We start from the raw sequence: 16,928 nt of genomic DNA, 5'->3' as shown, positions 1-16,928 counted from the left end.
CCCACTCTGTATGCTCGAACAGCGAACACCCCCCTGCCACCCTCCCCAAACCCGCTCTGGGACTCTTGCCTCACTCGTAGATGAAGGAGCAGGGCTAAAGCTCTGCTGAGGCCCCTCAACGCCCACCCTCTAGTTCCACTGCTTGTTGCCACCCCCTCAGGTGAGGAGAAGACAGTGGGCACAAGGACCAAGGAAACTGGGCTTTCTGGGGAGGGGAGAAGGTGTGGTAACTGGAGGTCAAGGGCAGGAAATCCAAATATATAGAAAATGTGCAGGACATTTAAAAACATTCAGTTTCCAAATGTCCCAGAGCGGGTAGCTGACATCAGCAACAGACGTGAGCAGATAGATGCATGAACAGATTTTATTGGTGTCACAGGCAGCGGCACCAGCCTGGCATTTAACAGGGCATGAGAGTGAGCAGGACGTCTTCTCTCACAGTGTCATGACATGGGACAGTTTCGCTGCAGAAGCTGTGTCTGCAGAGAAAAGGAACGCTTTTTCTAAGTGCCGGGGCATCCTTACCTGGCAACTGGCCTCATTCAATGGAGGTAATTGCTGATTTACAATTCAAAAGGCTGCCCTAGGCTGGTAGCTTGGAACAGTTACTGGAGGGCTGATTGCCTGGGGGCTTCCAGTGGGAATGGCTGGCTGGTCTCAGGACAGGATGCGGGTGGATGGTCTCTGGACGCTTTGCCAGCCAGGACTGTGAGCTCCTCGGAGCAGGGACTGGGCCTCTCACAGCTCTCCTTCTCCACAACCCAGGCGAACACCCCAAAACCCTGGCATATGGATTTACAGACGGACTCACTCTTGCCTAGTCACTCGGAGGACCCGATTCAACCTGACAGTAGCTCCAGAAAATACAGTTGCTACAGTAGACCGAGGTCCTACTAGCTGCAAAGGCACTAGCTGTTCACTATGCATGTGATGTGAACTTCCTTCTCACAGCACACGTATGCGGAGGTGTTGTCACGAGTCCTACATCACAGGAGAGGAAACTGAGGCACAGAAGGCTCTCAGTTAATATGTGGAAGAACCAAGATGCAAATACAGGTCTAGCTGACGTCATGGCCCACATTTTCTACGGTTGGGTCAACTCCAAAGCTACCGTGACCTTGCCTTTCAAGCCTGGAGTTGGGGGCCTGGCTCTCTGCTGGGGCTCCCCGCTCCTGCCTTCCCAACATGACAGGGAGCTGGTTACTTGAGTCTCATCACTGGTGTCATTTGTAGAAGACGGCATAGCTCTCTCCTGTGACTAGTGAGAATTCCATGTTGATAATACATCTCATGACAATACATGTAAACAAGCTTTATAATTAATTTAAAAACATGGCAGATGTAAGCGGTGATGGTTAGAGCTCTTCTAAGAAACACGGGCTTCTCTCAGGTCTCACCACCTATGAGCTCTGAAGCTTCATCCTCTTTCCTCACCTTCACTGGCCCCTCCCCATTTTCCCTCTGTATTTCATTTGTCTTTCCGGGAAGCCCTAACCCTAACCTAATCATCTTCTGGTCCTCTGCACGGGAGGCCCACCCTCAGCAGCCTGGCCTCCCCCTGCCCCTTCTCTCCTCCAGGACCCTCTGCCTGCCTTCCCAGCCACTCTCTTTGGGCCCCTCATGTGGAGTTCTTATTGTGCTTTTGACCTTTTGCATGAATTATAAGTCTAATTTTCCAACAGCTACATTGTTAAGCCCTCCAGAGCATCCTCCCCTCGGTCTTTGCATCCCCCTCCTGTACTCCTGGCAGACCTGGCACTTAACCAAGTCAGAGAAGAAGGAAGGGAGGAGGCCAGTGTTGGAGGGAGAGAGAAACAAAGGGGAGAAAGCTACATTTTTTTCTTTTGACACCATGTCACTGGAGGGAATTCCTGTCAGCAGATTCTTTGGTAGGACTTGAAACCACAATAACTTCCACATATTAACTAAAAAAATCTGAGGGATATCTGAGAGGAACTTGGACCAAAGTCTTACTTTTCTTTGGTCTCCCAATTATTATTTTTTTTTAAAATGTTACTTATTGACTGTTTTCCCAACAGCAAAATATTTTAATAAGTTACTGAGTTCAGCATTTTTATTCCCCAGACTAGTTGGTGAGGTTCGATCTTCCTATATTTAAAATATCTGATGTCCATCATCCAGCTTTTTTTGGATAGATAACCCTCTGGAGTTGGCACGTGGGGAACCTGCACATAGGCCTCTGGAGAGCTGAGGTGGCAGCTGAAGGACTCAGGGCCTCAGGCACGGCCTCAATCACATTCTGTTCCGTTTCTAGAAAGTGCAGAAAGACACTGCAGGGTGCATCGCCCTGGTTGGTTCGGTCTTGTTCTTTTTTTTCCTTTCTCAGATCTACCTGCGAGCAAGTCATCTCCTGGGAATGCCTCACCCTCGTGTTGTAAAGATTCCAATGAGATCACATTCTTCTGACCTGATTTTAATCACATGGTCCCAGGATGCAGGCAATGGTTCTACTTCCTTACAGGACCTGGGGAACTGGCCTTCAAGCCCCAGTGTTCTCTGGTGGGGCCAGCAGGGGAGGCTTCGGCTGCACCCCTGGCCTGCCCAGCGCTCCCCACCCACCTCCTCGGTGCTGTGCTCTCTCTGAGAGGACCTTCTTGTTCTGCTGACCACCTGCCTGGGCCAGCCTCTCCATCCTCCCTTCAGAGAGACAAGGAGAACCTCACAGAGGTCATCCAGCCTCTGGACGGCTGTGAGTTCTGCCAACCCTGCTGTCCCTCTGCCCAGGGGAGGGACATTCTCCACCAGACCCCAAACCTCAGTGACCTCCCAAACCTCAGTCAGTGACCAAGAGCCCAGGAGCCCCTTTCCTCCAAGCCACAAAGAGGTGTCCTCCTGGCTGGACTTGGGGTCTGAGCTTCGCTCATTACCCCCATATCCCCCACAGCTGGGACAGTTGGGGACATCATGGGTCAGGATGAATATTCTGCAAATATGGACACCTCAGCTCTCTCGTCTCATCTCAAATTTTATATCTTTTGCTAAAACTGATTTCTTCCTCTATTGCTCTGAGCCTTCATGGATCGTCCCCTCTTTAACACGTAGCCATCTCCCAACCCATATTTATAACCTTATATCCCTCAGAAACTATTTCTTATTTCTCTGTCTTATTTTTCCTCCTCGGGTTTTCACTGAAAGTGGAGCTGTATCATCTGTGCTTCCCAAAGAGAGTGCTGAGGACACTGGCTGAACCTTAGCTGGCCTTCTGGGGTGAGTTTCCATGACAAATGCAACTTTCTACGAACATCCTCAGGAACAAGCCAGCAAAGACGCTTCCTCTGTCTTCTCCTCTCCCTTCTGCACGGCGATCTTGGCTGCACCTACTTTCGGGAGGGCTGGGTTTGCCACGTTGTTATTCCAAAGAAACTTGACTTTCTCAATTGTTCCAACATCAATATCTCCATCGAATTCACTGGAAAGGGTGGAGCCTGGCTTGATAATCCCACTTGAAATAGAGAAATAGAAACATTCCCATTCACTGTTCATTCCCATTCACTGAAATAGTCCCATTCATAAGTTCTAATGAACATATAAGTTCCTGCCACTTTTCTCTACTCAAGATTAACTAAATAATTTTTCCAAATTAATTCTCAGATAAAGGTCTAACCTTTATCTGAATGAAATGAAATGAAAAACTCAGTTACAATGCCATCAGTCTCAAGCTACTATTTATTTTATTTTTGGCCATGCCACATGGCATGTGGGATCTTAGTTTCCCAACTGGAAAACTTTGCCTTTGCCCCCTGCAGTGGAGGCTAGGCGTCTTCCCACTGGGCCATTAGGGAAGTTCCTCAAACTACTATTGAAATATTATTTCTTCAAATGTAAGTTCATTTATCTTCAAAACTTTGTTATAGAAAATCATGTAATTCTTTCATATTTTTCTGGTTGAATTATTTGTATAATAACAAGTTATCCACTTATTTTAACACAAAACACATGTGTGACTAGGCTAGTCAGAAAACATGATATCTGGGATAACATTAGATTTAATCTTTAAAAAATCTTATCTATTGAAAGAAAAAGAATTAAATGCCTGGATTTATAATAAAGAATAGAACACTTGTTAGCAGAAATCTGAAATTAGCTTCTGTATATAAAGTAAATAACTTAAGAGCCATTCAGAAAAATATGCCAAGCATGTCAGTGCATGCATATGAACAGCCTGTGTATCACCAAGTGAGAGATGGTGTCAAAAAAGGAAATTTACTTGAAGACATTGTATTGACAAGTGTTTCCCTTATTTCCAAACAAAGCAACTTTGATTTGACCAGTGGCTGTTCTTCCAGACAGTGTTATAGAAACGCCATATCTCCAGCCTGCACGGGGCATAGAAATGAGATTAGTCTGTTCACGCTCAAGATAGTGAACCCACAACTCAGATCCCTGTTTCCCATTCCTTACACTGAGGCATTGAGATAGAAAGTTCTACATGTTAACCTACAACTGGAACTAGGCCCTAAGGAGAAGCACGCATCTGGCAGTGGCCCCACCCCAGTAAAGGGACCAGTAGTCACATGTGGCTGCTTAAATTTAAATCCAAATAATTTTTAAAAAAACCCTCACTTTGCTTAGCCACATGGAAAGTGCTGAATTGGTACACATGGTTGATGGCTGCTGTGCTGGGCCGCACAGAGCATCACCACCGTGAACTAGAGTTCTGTTGGGCAGCTCCCCTCTAGAAGGACAGCAGTGTGAGTGAAGGTGAGAAGAGAAGGAGCGAGCGCTTGTCCCCGCATTCGAAAGGCAACTCCGGGTGCCGTCCTCAGAGTCTCAAGGGCCAGGTCTGTCTTTCCTTTGCTTCTCTGTGTCTTGAGCAGTCTCCAGCACTGAGGTCATCAAGATTGATACCTGAAGAGTTGTCTTGGCCCCTAGGAGCACACACATGTGCACACAAACCTGCACACATATGACCACACACTCACACACATACCTAAGCACACACGTGCGTGCATGCTAAGGCGCTTCAGTCGTGTCCTAGTCTCTGAGACTCTATGGACTATAGCCTACCAGTCTCCTCTGTCCAGCGGATCCTCCAGGCAAGACCACTGGAGTGGGTTGCCTTGCCCTCCTCCAGGGCCTCTTCCTGACCCAGGGATTGAATCCACATCTCTTATACCTCCTGCACTGGCAGGCAGGTTCTTTACCACTTAGCACCACCTGGAAAATCCCATACACACACACATGCACACACATATTCACATGTACACATACACCCACATAGTCATACACACTCACATTCCCACGCATGCACACGTAGGAATGTAAACACCCACCCCCACACACACCCTTTGCCTAACTTCTACGTGTCCTTCAGGTCCGCAGAGGTGTTTTCTCTCCTCCTTCCCCTGGTCAAGGCTGTGTGCTCTGTCCCCTCAATATCCCAGCAGCAATCTGCCAAGCCCAATGCACTTGGAGCTGCTTTCTCAGTTTCCATCTTCTCTGCTGTATTATAAATTTCATACCAGAGTATTTACATCCTCCCTGCACCCCCTATGTCTAGCACAGTCTGTGGTCCATAAATAAATGTTAGTTGAGGAATGAATATATGGCTTTTGAATGTTTAATTTGTTGTTTTAAAATATGGGCATGTATTTCATGCATCACCACATCAGAAGAAGGATTGATTCATCAACGTCTTTTTAAATAAATATGTATACAGTGATGGAAATATTCCCTATCTTGACTGTGGAGATGGCTACATGACTATTCATTTATCAAAACCCATAGAATCAGCTATACACCACAAAGACTGACTTTTGCTGTACATAAATTATATCTCAATAAACATGACTTAAAGTACTATATAAGACTTGTATTATATTTATGTATTTGTATATACACAGTCTCTCTTTTTTTTTTTTTACAGTGCAACGTCTTGAGGAACTTTCATGGGCAGGTTGGCACAAAGTGGCTGAAACATGTCCATCTCTACCCTTTGTCTGAGCTCATTCAGCTGAATTTGGAGAGAAATTACCCCTTTCTGATTCCTATTCACCCTCCACCAGACAGTCACCCCTCCCCCACACCCATGATCAAGAGGGACATATGTACAGAAGGCTGGAAATGGAGAGACTGGAGTTGGGCTTCTAAGTGGGTTGGACAGGCAAAGAGTTGGTATCAAATAAATTTTGAGTGAATAGGAAAACAGATGTGGATGAGACAATTTTTGAGAACAAAAGACTGTGGGGTGGCAAAAATTCAGAGAAGATGGCCACAGAAATATGTAAATCGCTGTTAGCCCATTAGCCATGCTATTTGCGTGAGCTCATTTTATGCCATAGAAATAAACTGGAAGTAAAGCAGACCCTTTCTAAATTCTCAGTTGAGTCTTAAATGGGGTAGTTTGAGTGGATGTGTCCTTTTACTAAGATAAAATGTACCCACAAATGTTTGAGTGGATGTGTCCTTTTACTAAGATAAAATGTACCCACAAATATTTCAGGTTATGTATGTTTATGTAAAACAGAAACCAAACCTTCTTTACCAGGGCGCGAAAGTCACGACACAACTTACGGGCAAATTTGCTGGAATCTCCTGTGTTCAGGAAGAATTTCTGCTGCTCCTCACGTGTCTTGCCAGCAAATCTCAGCATAGCATCCCATCTGCGGGACACCCTTCACCCGGACAGGGGAAGCACTTGTTCTAATGAGAAAGATGGACCTGGCTGTAAGGTATGTTTGTCTCTATGATATCTTGGGCAATTTTCTTACATTCTGAGTTTCCTCTTTTATAACTGGAAGGAGACTGGAATAGATGGTCTCTAAACTACCTTCATCTAGGGTGTGGTACCCAAGCCTGAGGCACATCATGTTAGGACTTCTTCAGGAGGTTCAGAAAACACTGATGCCTTTTCCTCAGGTTAGATCTAATATGGGTTCCATCAAGTGGTATGCTGGTGAATGATTAATAGGCAACACTGGAACAAAAAGTCCTTTGTAATGCCTACCAATTTCCATGCTATAAATACTCTCTGACTGTGGCCAGTTTCAGGCTACCAACGTGATGTCGCTGAATGGGGAGCTGGGGGGAGATGGTCACACCAGGCTCGAGCGTATCATTTACTCTGTCTCTCTCGTTGCCAGCTGCGCAAGACACAACCCCCCACCCCCAGCCCCCAGCCTGGCACCCAGCTTCCCTTCCCTCTGGTGTGTATATTCTTCTCTCACACATTCCATTTTTGTTCTGCTTTAGTCAGAAATCTGCACTCCTTCTCCTCCTTCTAAAATCTATGATTTTCCAAGCAAGATTCAAACTTTGCCTCCAGCAGGAAGCCTTCCTAGATCACTGAATTGATTGCGCTACTCTCTGATTTCCCAGAATCATCCTCTGCCATGTGACTCTTCTAGAATTGTAGCTACCTCCTGCTTAAAGGTTTTTTCCCCTTCACTCCACAGAGGGGTTCACTCCACGTGAACTCTGACACGCAGTGCCACAAAAAAAGGGATGATCAGAAACTGGTGACAGAGAAGGCAATGGCACCCCACTCCAGTACTCTTGCCTGGAAAATCCCATGGACGGAAGAGCCTGGTGGGCTGCAGTCCATGGGGTCGCTAAGAGTCAGACGTGACTGAGCGACTTCACTTTCACTTTTCACCTTCATGCATTGGAGAAGGAAATGGCAACCCACTCCAGTGTTCTTGCCTGGAGAATCCCTGGTGGGCTGCCATCTAAGGGGTCGCACAGAGTCGGACATGACTGAAGTGACTTAGCAGCAGCAGCAGAAACTGGTGAAGAGTACTGCAGACCCCAACACAGCAGGACAACAGCACCACCATGGGACTCAAGGTGGGATAACATCTTACAGACTCAAAGTCCCTGTAGCAAGCACAGGGGTATGCGCTGAGTCCACTGGGATTGAGGATGCTCTCTGAGTAGTACTTTTGCTTCTCAAGTGATTGCAAACCACGAAGTCCCGGGTTCCTGGGGAAGTAAAGGAGGAAGTCTGCACAGGTGGCTGGGGTCCTGCGACAACTTCTCAGCCTTTCCCTCCAAGCGGAATGGGACTATATATTCAGAAATTTAAGATAAGTCCAAAATCCAGACACAAAATGATAGGTAACATAGAAAGCCTGCTTTCTGATTGCTGGGAAATGTTTTGAACTCTTTACGTGTATTGTCCCTATAACCCTTACCTTTCTTCAGGGGTTTCCCTAGTGGCCCAGATAGTAAAGAATCTGCCTGCAGTGCAGGAGACCCAGGTTCAATCCCAGGATGAGGAATATCCCCTAGAGAAGGGAATGGCAACCCACTCCAGTCTTCTTGCCTGTCCATGGGATTTCCATGGACTAGAGTGGTGACTCTCATGCAAACAGGATTTCCCATGGATAGAGGGGCCTGGTGGTCTACAGTCCATGGGGTTGCAAAGAGTCAGACATGACTGAGCAATTAACACTTTCACTTTTCTTCAAAGATGGGTAACACACCATCCTTAATTACAGAAAGTCATATAGACTCCAGCCTCAGGTTTCAGATTTCAGCTAGGAGTGGCGGAGCTGGGATTTAAACCCACGCCTCCCTGGTGCTGGAGCCCAGGCCTCTAACCTCTGTGTTGTCCTGTGTCCCAGGCACCAGGCTGGAGGTTCTTGAGGACACAATCAGATGCGATATGACCTCCCAGACGTGACAAAAGCAAAGGCAAGGACATTCTCATGACAGACTTAGGCAAATAAAAAGGAAGCCTGAATAGCCTTAGGTGGCTTTATGTGAGCACCCCTTTCACTCTCACGATGCCTTGCTCCTTCTTAGAGCCTTCCTTGGCCCCTACAAACTCTTGCCAAGTGGTCGCTATCATAGCACACCTTCCAGACCTGGCCTGAACTTGCTTGGCTGTTACTGATGGAGAGTCTAGGCTGCTCTATTCTCTCAAAGCCTCATAAAGTCATGAAAGACAAACACATTGGTCCTCAGCCTTAACATTTGCTTTGCTGTTGTTCATCCCTACAAAGTCATTATGCTCACATTCAATAAAAATATTGCATCATTTGTGGGGCCAAATGATGAGTCTGGCTGAAAATTTCAACTATTCATTGTCATTCTGACTTCATCTGATACAGAGAGCTATATCTGAATGATGCCCTTAATCCCAGTTCCTGACCATTGATAAAGAACAGCCACATTAAGTAGCAGGTCTCTGCTCTGACCTTCATTACCTGTGATTGCTTCTTATTGCTGTCCCACATAGAAGACTCTCATGCAAACGGGTTTGCCATGGACACAATTGGGAATTGTGTGCCATGGACACAATTGGGAATTCCCTTCCCAAGTTTGAAGGGAAAAGGGGAGAAGTAGTAAGGTATCCTGATTCAAAACACAGATTCTGGGACTAGGACGCATACATGTGTGCGTATACGCTAAGTTGCTTCAGTCATGTCCAACTCTTTATGACCCTATGGACCATAGCCTGTCAGGCTCCTCTGTCCATGGGATTCTCCAGGCAAGAATAGTGGAGTGGGTTTCCATGCCCTCCTCCAATGGAATCTTCCCGACAGGGGGATCGGACCCACGTATGTCTCCTGTATTGGCACGCGAGTTCTTTACCACCAGCACCCTCTGGGAGGCTCTCTGGGACTAGGCTGCCTGGCTCCAAAGCTCTGCTTGGCTATTTCTTGAGCAAGTTGCATGACCTTGGGTGAATCACTTGGCTTTTTCCATGCCTCAGTTTCCCCACTTATAAAATAAGGGTAATAATTCAGCTATGATAAGATTAAATGAGATAGGATATGTAGCATTTAGCAAAGTGCCTGGCACATTGTTATGGGTGTGTAAGTAAATATTTAGTATTATTTTTCCCTGACTATATGGTGACGCTTGTGGCAAAGCCTTCCAGGCTCTTTAGGGTCTCAAAGAGTTGGACACTACTGACTATATCTCCTTCTTGACAGGACTCCTGGATTTAACAGTTGTCTTTGAAGATTTTATCAGAGAAGCTGTAAAGGCACGAACGTAACTGTCTCTTGAAGATAAATGGCAGGGTTCTTATAAAGGTAGAGGCTTGCTTAAGCCATAAGATAGGAGAAGCAGTATTGCGTGTCAGTTCTATCACTGATTAGATGTGTGACCTTGGGCGAGTCATTTGCTTCCCTCAGCCTTTTTCTTTAGTTCTGAGGATTAAATGAGAAAAATGTAAAGCACTTTGCAAAGTATTTGGGATAAGTGGGCACTTGATCTATGCTTACTGTAATAGTTATATTAGCTCCATAATGATTATATTACATTGATATAATTTGTTGTCATAATTTAGAGGCTTTGCTTGGGTTAAAAGGATGCTTTTGGTGTGATGGTGATGGTATTTCTTCTGCCAATGAAGGCAGTGGGATTTTTGTGTTCTCTTCTGCCCTTGATTTCAGAGAAGGGGAAAAAGAATGACGACACGGATCCTTTTTAATTGTGTTTGCTCATGTTCATCTCAGTCTTGCTCTGCGTCTTCCTGGGTGCCCAGTCCTGCTAAGAGAACCACACAACAGAAAAAGATCTAGAAAGGATGAATGCGGACAGAGCGGAGGAAGCAAAGGGAACAAAGCCACTGCCTCCCCCGCCACAAAGACAGGCTTCTGAGGAGCTTCCCTGTGCAGACTAGCCAGCTCTGCCACAGCCAAGGGGACGGACTCCTTTGGGCCAGCTCCAAGCTAGGGAGGCTTGTATCATGTCCTGGGGCTACTGGGGACAAAACCTGGGGCCCTGGCCCTCGAGTCTTGCCTGTAATCCTGCCCAGGCCTGGAGTTTTTCTCCCTGCCTCTCCTGCCGCATGGGCCCCCAGGCTGTGGCCAATGAGGTGGACTTGGGAAGGTGAGTAGCTGTGGTTTGACTGGAAAGGGAAGATTGTACTGTCAGGATATTTCTCTGCTGTGGTTTTCACAAACCTAAAGCCATCACTTCTCTACTGAAAACCTTCCACTGCCATTAGGATGAAACCCAACTCATTACAAAAGCCTCAGAGCTTTCCTGACTCAACACCTATTTTTCTAGACTCTTTTTCTACCCAAACATTTTGTGGAACTTTCAGTTCCTCAAATATGTTGTATTTGGGTCTGTATAAGTTGTCTGTTGAAAACAGACAACTTCCTGTTGTTATCTACAGTTTAGCCATCAGCTCTCAACTTAGATGGCTCTTTTTGGGAGACATCCTTAATTATGGGCCCCCCTCTCTAGACTAGATTCACTGACCCCCATGTGCTCCTATAAAGCCTTGTAGCTACCCCCTCCCCATCCCCACATCAGAACCCTGATCACACCCTATTGTCCCTGTAAACTCCCCCAGGGCCTGGGACCTCAGTTGTCCTCTTTACATCCTGGCAGAGCTCCTGACACTGTGCTCCTAAATACTGGATGGACAAACAGCACAAAGCTCAAAGTGTTCACACCCGCTGGTCTCAGAGATGTTCACCCAAATGTACTTGTTTACTACAGGCCTACAGATCACAGCGCCTCGATTCAAAGTGAGTTTTAGGGGTAAGACTCTGAGAGAGCTATCAATTATATTTCCTCTTTAAACATAGAGCCCTCAGTTGCATCTTTGCACAGAGACCAGTGGTGTCACGTACCTCCTCTGCAGCCCGGCCATCACTCACCTTGAGCATGGCCAGCATCTGGGCCGTCTGGGCGCCCACCACGCGCACATTGTTGGTGGCCTGAGTGTAAGTGTCTGGGAGCCTTTCTTCCAGTCCACGCAGATGCAGGTCACCTCCTCTACCTCAAACATGTTCTGGTGTTGGAGAGACTCCAGGGGTTTATCATGGGGCTTATGAATCCACATCCAACCAGGGCTCAGAAATAGTCCCTGAGAGTTATCACTGGCCATTTTTCTGTCCCTTCCTAGCAGGGGCACTGGGTGAACTTGACTTTGTTAGGAATCCTGTTGCCAACAGGAATTATCCCTCAGCGGGTATGTTATGAGAAAGGCAAATTAGTTTCCTCTCTAGCTTGTAGATTAATTAAAAGCTGACCACTCTGGTTTTCTTTGACCAGATTCAGTAAGGTGGATTCAGTAAGGTAGATAAAACCAGGGCATCATTTAAAGAGCCCTGTTGAGCAAAGAAAAGGTCTCAAGTGCATTCGTTCTCTGGAAGCTGGGGTCTAGCTGACTTTCTGGATTTGACCACTAGGGGTCCTTTTAGCCTCTTGACAAAGCCTGGGCTTGCTTCACCCCAGGCTACAGGGCACTAAGCAAGTTCTAAGGTGGGAGGGAAGGGTCACTATTTTTAGAGTTAGGATAGCATAGTATTTCACAGAAGAAAGACACACTGCAGATATTTGAAAAACAGAACTGTACTGATTTAAAATATATTGGAGAATTCTGAAAGGGAAACTTCTTTCTGGATGTCACAGGAACTGATATATGCTTAGAAGTTCTGCCAGGGAAGACACAGGACCCGATTGAGTCTAAAATGGTGCTATAAATTAAAAATCCATCAAGAATCTTTTCACATACGTGATACTAGCATGTGTGATCACACACACACAAATACCAACAGTTGTTTTCTCAGGACCTTTATTTTTAAAGCAGCCCTGAGGAATCTCTTACAAACTTGGAGGATTTAGAGTATAAACTATATCTTACAGTCTACACATTAAGGTACTTATTAATGAGGGGACAGAAGCGATAGTAAGAGTTAAATACATGGTAAAAACCGAGGTCAGATGCAGAATGATTTCGCTTTTCAGGGTTTGTAAGTTTTCCTGTTGACATTTTAGGTTGGAGTTATTAATGTGTGTGTGGCAGGCGGGCTGTTAGGATAACTTCTTAGGTGTCAGAAAAACATTGAATCAGTGAGCACAAGAAAAGAAGGGGTGGATGGTATATCGTGTGTGTGTGTGCCTTTGCACATGTACGCTTGTGTGTATGTGTGCACACGTGTGTTATTCCATTGTCTATCCTTCTGTCTATCCTAAAGATGCTCTATTACAGTGGGTTTTGGCACTTTCTATTCTGCAGTTTAGTGCAAAGGCTTCCCAGGTGATGAAGCAAGAGAGATGGGTTCAATCCCTGAGTAGGGAAGATTCCCCTGGAGGAGGAAATGATAACCCACTGCAGTATTCTTGCTTGGGAAATCCCATGGACAGAGGAGCCTGGCCGGCTACAGTCCATAGGGTCAAAAAGAGTTGGACACGAGAATCTGTGAGCAACTAAGCATGCGCACGTTCTGCCATTTGGGGCACCTGGTCAGCCTTAGCTCCTCGTATCTCAAATAAACAGTCATAGCACATATCTCTGACTCTTAGGGAAGTGGGAAATAATTGAACAAAAAGAACATAATCCCTCATCTATGGAAATACAAAGCAGCCTCACTGAAATGAAGCAGACAACATTTAGGCATAATCTAATCAGAAATGAGCAAGTGGAAGTGATCACTCACATAGCAAATGGCATTGCTTCAGGCTGCTGATGCAGTCCAGAGACGTGGAAAGGGCTTTTTATTTCTGTGAAGAGGCATTTTAATTGCATAGTAAAACCTCAATATGTCAGGGTTTTCTGTTTCCAAGTTCACTAATTGAGATTGCATAAAGGGAGGTGGAGGCATTCATGGGAAAGAAGGGCAGATGCCTGGGGCACAGGCCACAGGGGTTGGAGCCGGGCCCTACCTTGCACATGTGCACCAGCCAGCTCTCATCTCCCTTGTCGATGAAGCCATGGATGATGAACCGGGTCTTCTTGGCTATTTGGAAACTGGATGCCTCAATCGTTGATGGATCAGAGGAAAGGAGAATCAGTGACACACACAGAAGGGTTCCATGTTTCTGTAGCCCAGCCACTTTGGCCTGTCTCCTTCTGCCCCATTTCTGCCCGTTCCAATGCCACAGCTTTTCAAAGTTTAGCAAAAAGCTACCTCTTCCAGGAAGCCCACCCTGACCTTTCCCTGCCCTACCTTCACAAGTCAGGAATCATTACCTCTACTAGGTCTGGATTGTGATTCATGGTCTTACCTTCCGTAGGTTTTTATGGTAAGCTCTTTGCCACAGGCCAGAATCACACAACCAGCTAGAGGTTCTGACAAAAGTGAACCGTTCATTCAAGCCTTTTTTTTTTTTTTAACCAGAGATCTACTCTGTCCAGGTCTGGCTAGGCCTGGGGGAGCAACTGGTAGGATAGGGTGGAGGAGGAGGACAGGAGGTACAGGAATAAGGAACTTCTGGTCCCCGGGTAGACACAGCCGCTCACTGCTTTACAACAATGTTAGAATAGCAGAGGTCTCACTTGAACGTTGTTTGGGTTTTTGTTGGTGTAGAGCAGGAAGTGGGTGCCAATCTTCTCCGGGCTCCAGGGGAGAATTTTCAAGGGCCTGATTGCAGTCCCAGCCCAGGGCTCAGAGTCAGAGACATACCTGATAGAATCATGGCAAACTTCGTTTCCTGGAGAGAAAGGATGACTCTGCTCAGAGATTAGTTCGCAAGGCTGGGCTGGTCACTCCCCTGCTTGGGGACAGGCTGAAGACCAGGCAGAGTCTTGCCTCAGCTCCATCTACTGTCTCCTTGCCTGGCCCCCACGCCCATCTTCTGATTAGGGACCTGTCCCACTGAATCCCCCAGAGACCTGTCTGCCTCAAACCACCAGCAGATTTAAAAGTTCTGTGTTCCTAGAGCCTCTTGTATAGAGTGATGTGAGTCAGAAAGAAAAAAAAACTGGTATTGTACATTAACACATATACATGGAATCTAGAAAAATGGTACTGATGAACCTATTTGCAGGGCAGAAATAGAGAGGCAGATGTGGAGAACAGATGTGTGGGCACAGAGGGGAAGGAGAGGGGATGAATTTCGAGAGTAGCATTGAGATATGCACACTACCGTGTGTAAACTACATAGCTAGTGGAAGCAGCTATACCACACGGGGAGCTCAGCTTGGCGCTCTGTGATGACCCAGAGACAAGAGAGAGGGGATATATGTACACTTAAAGCTAATTCACATTGTACAATGGACACCAACACAACAGTGTAAAGCAATTCCCTTGAATTAAAAAAAAATTATATCCCCAGAGCTTCAGATGTGTTTATTTGATTACTAATATGATAACAGGCACTGGTCAGTCAATATGTTAACCCAGACAAGGATTTAACGCTTTATCTGGAAAAGTCTGGCCTCAGGCACCCAGGGCATAAAGGTGGGCTGATGAGAAATACTCTGAGGTGGGTCCCCCACAAACTGCCTCCTCTCCAAGGCACTGGGGCAGCCCCATCCGCTTCTCTGTGGAACCTTGGAGCTGTCTGGAGCTGCTGGAAGCCCAGCCATGGCTGAGGTTTCTCTGGCCAGTGCTGAGATGATGAGTTTACGTCCTTCCCAAAAAACAGGTGGGATGTTTCTTACCTTTGGCTGCTCCCAGCAGCAAAAGAGCAACTGTCCAGATGCTCACCATCTACAAGAAATTCAGACACTCATCTTCACCAAGCACGACCAGAGTAATGAGCAAAGACTCAGCAATTCAAGGCTCTATGCCCTGCCTCCTCGCTTCACAGCTATGGGAAGACTTACCCTGTTGGATGTTCCAGATCTTTCTTCTCCCTGGATCAAGTGCCTGGGCCATTTTCTTATACTCGAGCCTTATTACTGGTACACTTCTTCAAAGAAAGAGCAGGTGATGATAGAGCATGCTGTGTGCACTTAATATTTCAGTCTGCACAAATACATAAAACAAGATTAATAACAGAGGTCAAATCTTCCCACAGGTCGAGGGAGATGAAGGATGCTTGATTAAAAGGAGATGAAAGGTCTAACTTTGCACCTATGTACCTGTGCGTGTAATTATGAGCCAAGTGGACCCCACTTTCCAATTTTTTTTATCTGATCATCTAGTACTTTACTAGTCTCAAGATGGACACCGCAGCAAACTCTAACCGTGAATGAACCCATTCTCACTTAGAATGGATGGAAATGCCCTTGCAAGTATCTGATAGCAAAGGGAAGGGTCTAAGGAAACCTTCTGTTCATCTCTCTCTGGCAGTCTAGTAATACTTGAGCATATGAGCGGTGAAGACAGAGTCAACAGCCCCATAATATCCTCTGGCTACAATTCCCCACTAACTAGTGTTCTAATTACCTATTGCTATGGGAGAGCCAACCCAAAACATAAGGGTTTAAAACAAGAGCAATCATATTCTCCTGCTATAATTTGGAATAGCTGGGTTCAGGGGCCCATAAAAGCCCATGTCACCAGACCACATAATGTCTGTTGAGTGTCCTCAGACCCTCTGACGTTTGCACACCTGTTCTATGAGACTACCTTGTGAAGCTGTCATGAATTACCCACTTACCCAAGTGTCTGTGAGCAGCTTGGTTGGTTCACACAGCCGAGCCTTTGGTGTCCTAACCACCTCCAAGTTAAATGTATCTCATTGTCAAAGCCCACACTGCTCCTGAATAAACAGGACACTAGGGCACAGGCTAGAGGGCCCCCTTCCTGTGAAGGGGACAGAAAGGACTTCCCTTAGACTAATAAGGAATAGCAGCCAGCAGTTACTGAGGCTTAGTACATGTGGTCAGAGTACTTTTCATGTACTTTGAAAAGTACATGTATGGAGACTTTAAGTCTCACAACAACCTCATTAGGTAGGTAAACAGACGTGGAAACTGAGGCACCAGCCTTTAATATCATGCTTATAATATCATGCAGACAATGAGTGATAAAATGGGCTTTGAATCCAGAACTATCCAGAATGAAATATGGAGTTGTTGAATATCAGTTATTTTGAGCAAGTTATCAACAAGATTTGTTGAGTGTCAGCTGCCAAGAATAGGGGAAATACTTACATAGAATAAACTGAAACAGAAAATAAATTTCTCCCTACTCCAGACTTGAACCATCTGGTTGACCTGACTGATGAGGTATTCAAGCTTTGGAAATCTGTTTATGTGATGTCGGAAGGTACTGGGGCACTTGATGAAGACTGTGGAGAAGACAAATGCTTTTCTTTGATGT

The 16,928-nt window shown here is 46.0% G+C and overlaps 1 protein-coding gene across 1 annotated transcript; it reads right to left on the bottom strand.

Annotated features, from left to right (window-relative positions):
* Nucleotides 1-400: 400 nt before the first annotated feature.
* Nucleotides 401-15,368, bottom strand: LOC138427649 (inactive pancreatic lipase-related protein 1-like). The gene is given in 13 exon segments (XM_069567423.1): nt 401-479; nt 3,290-3,463; nt 4,229-4,337; nt 6,535-6,609; nt 6,612-6,663; nt 7,824-7,903; nt 7,906-7,941; nt 10,717-10,825; nt 11,589-11,662; nt 11,665-11,722; nt 13,600-13,726; nt 14,214-14,367; nt 15,320-15,368. Coding segments are annotated over 13 exon segments (1,176 nt in total).
* Between the last annotated feature and the right edge of the window lie 1,560 nt (nt 15,369-16,928).

Source organism: Ovis canadensis, chromosome 22, assembly GCF_042477335.2.
Source record: "Ovis canadensis isolate MfBH-ARS-UI-01 breed Bighorn chromosome 22, ARS-UI_OviCan_v2, whole genome shotgun sequence".
Classification (NCBI taxonomy): Eukaryota; Metazoa; Chordata; class Mammalia; order Artiodactyla; family Bovidae; genus Ovis; species Ovis canadensis.
This window is presented reverse-complemented; position numbering and strand designations above follow the sequence as displayed.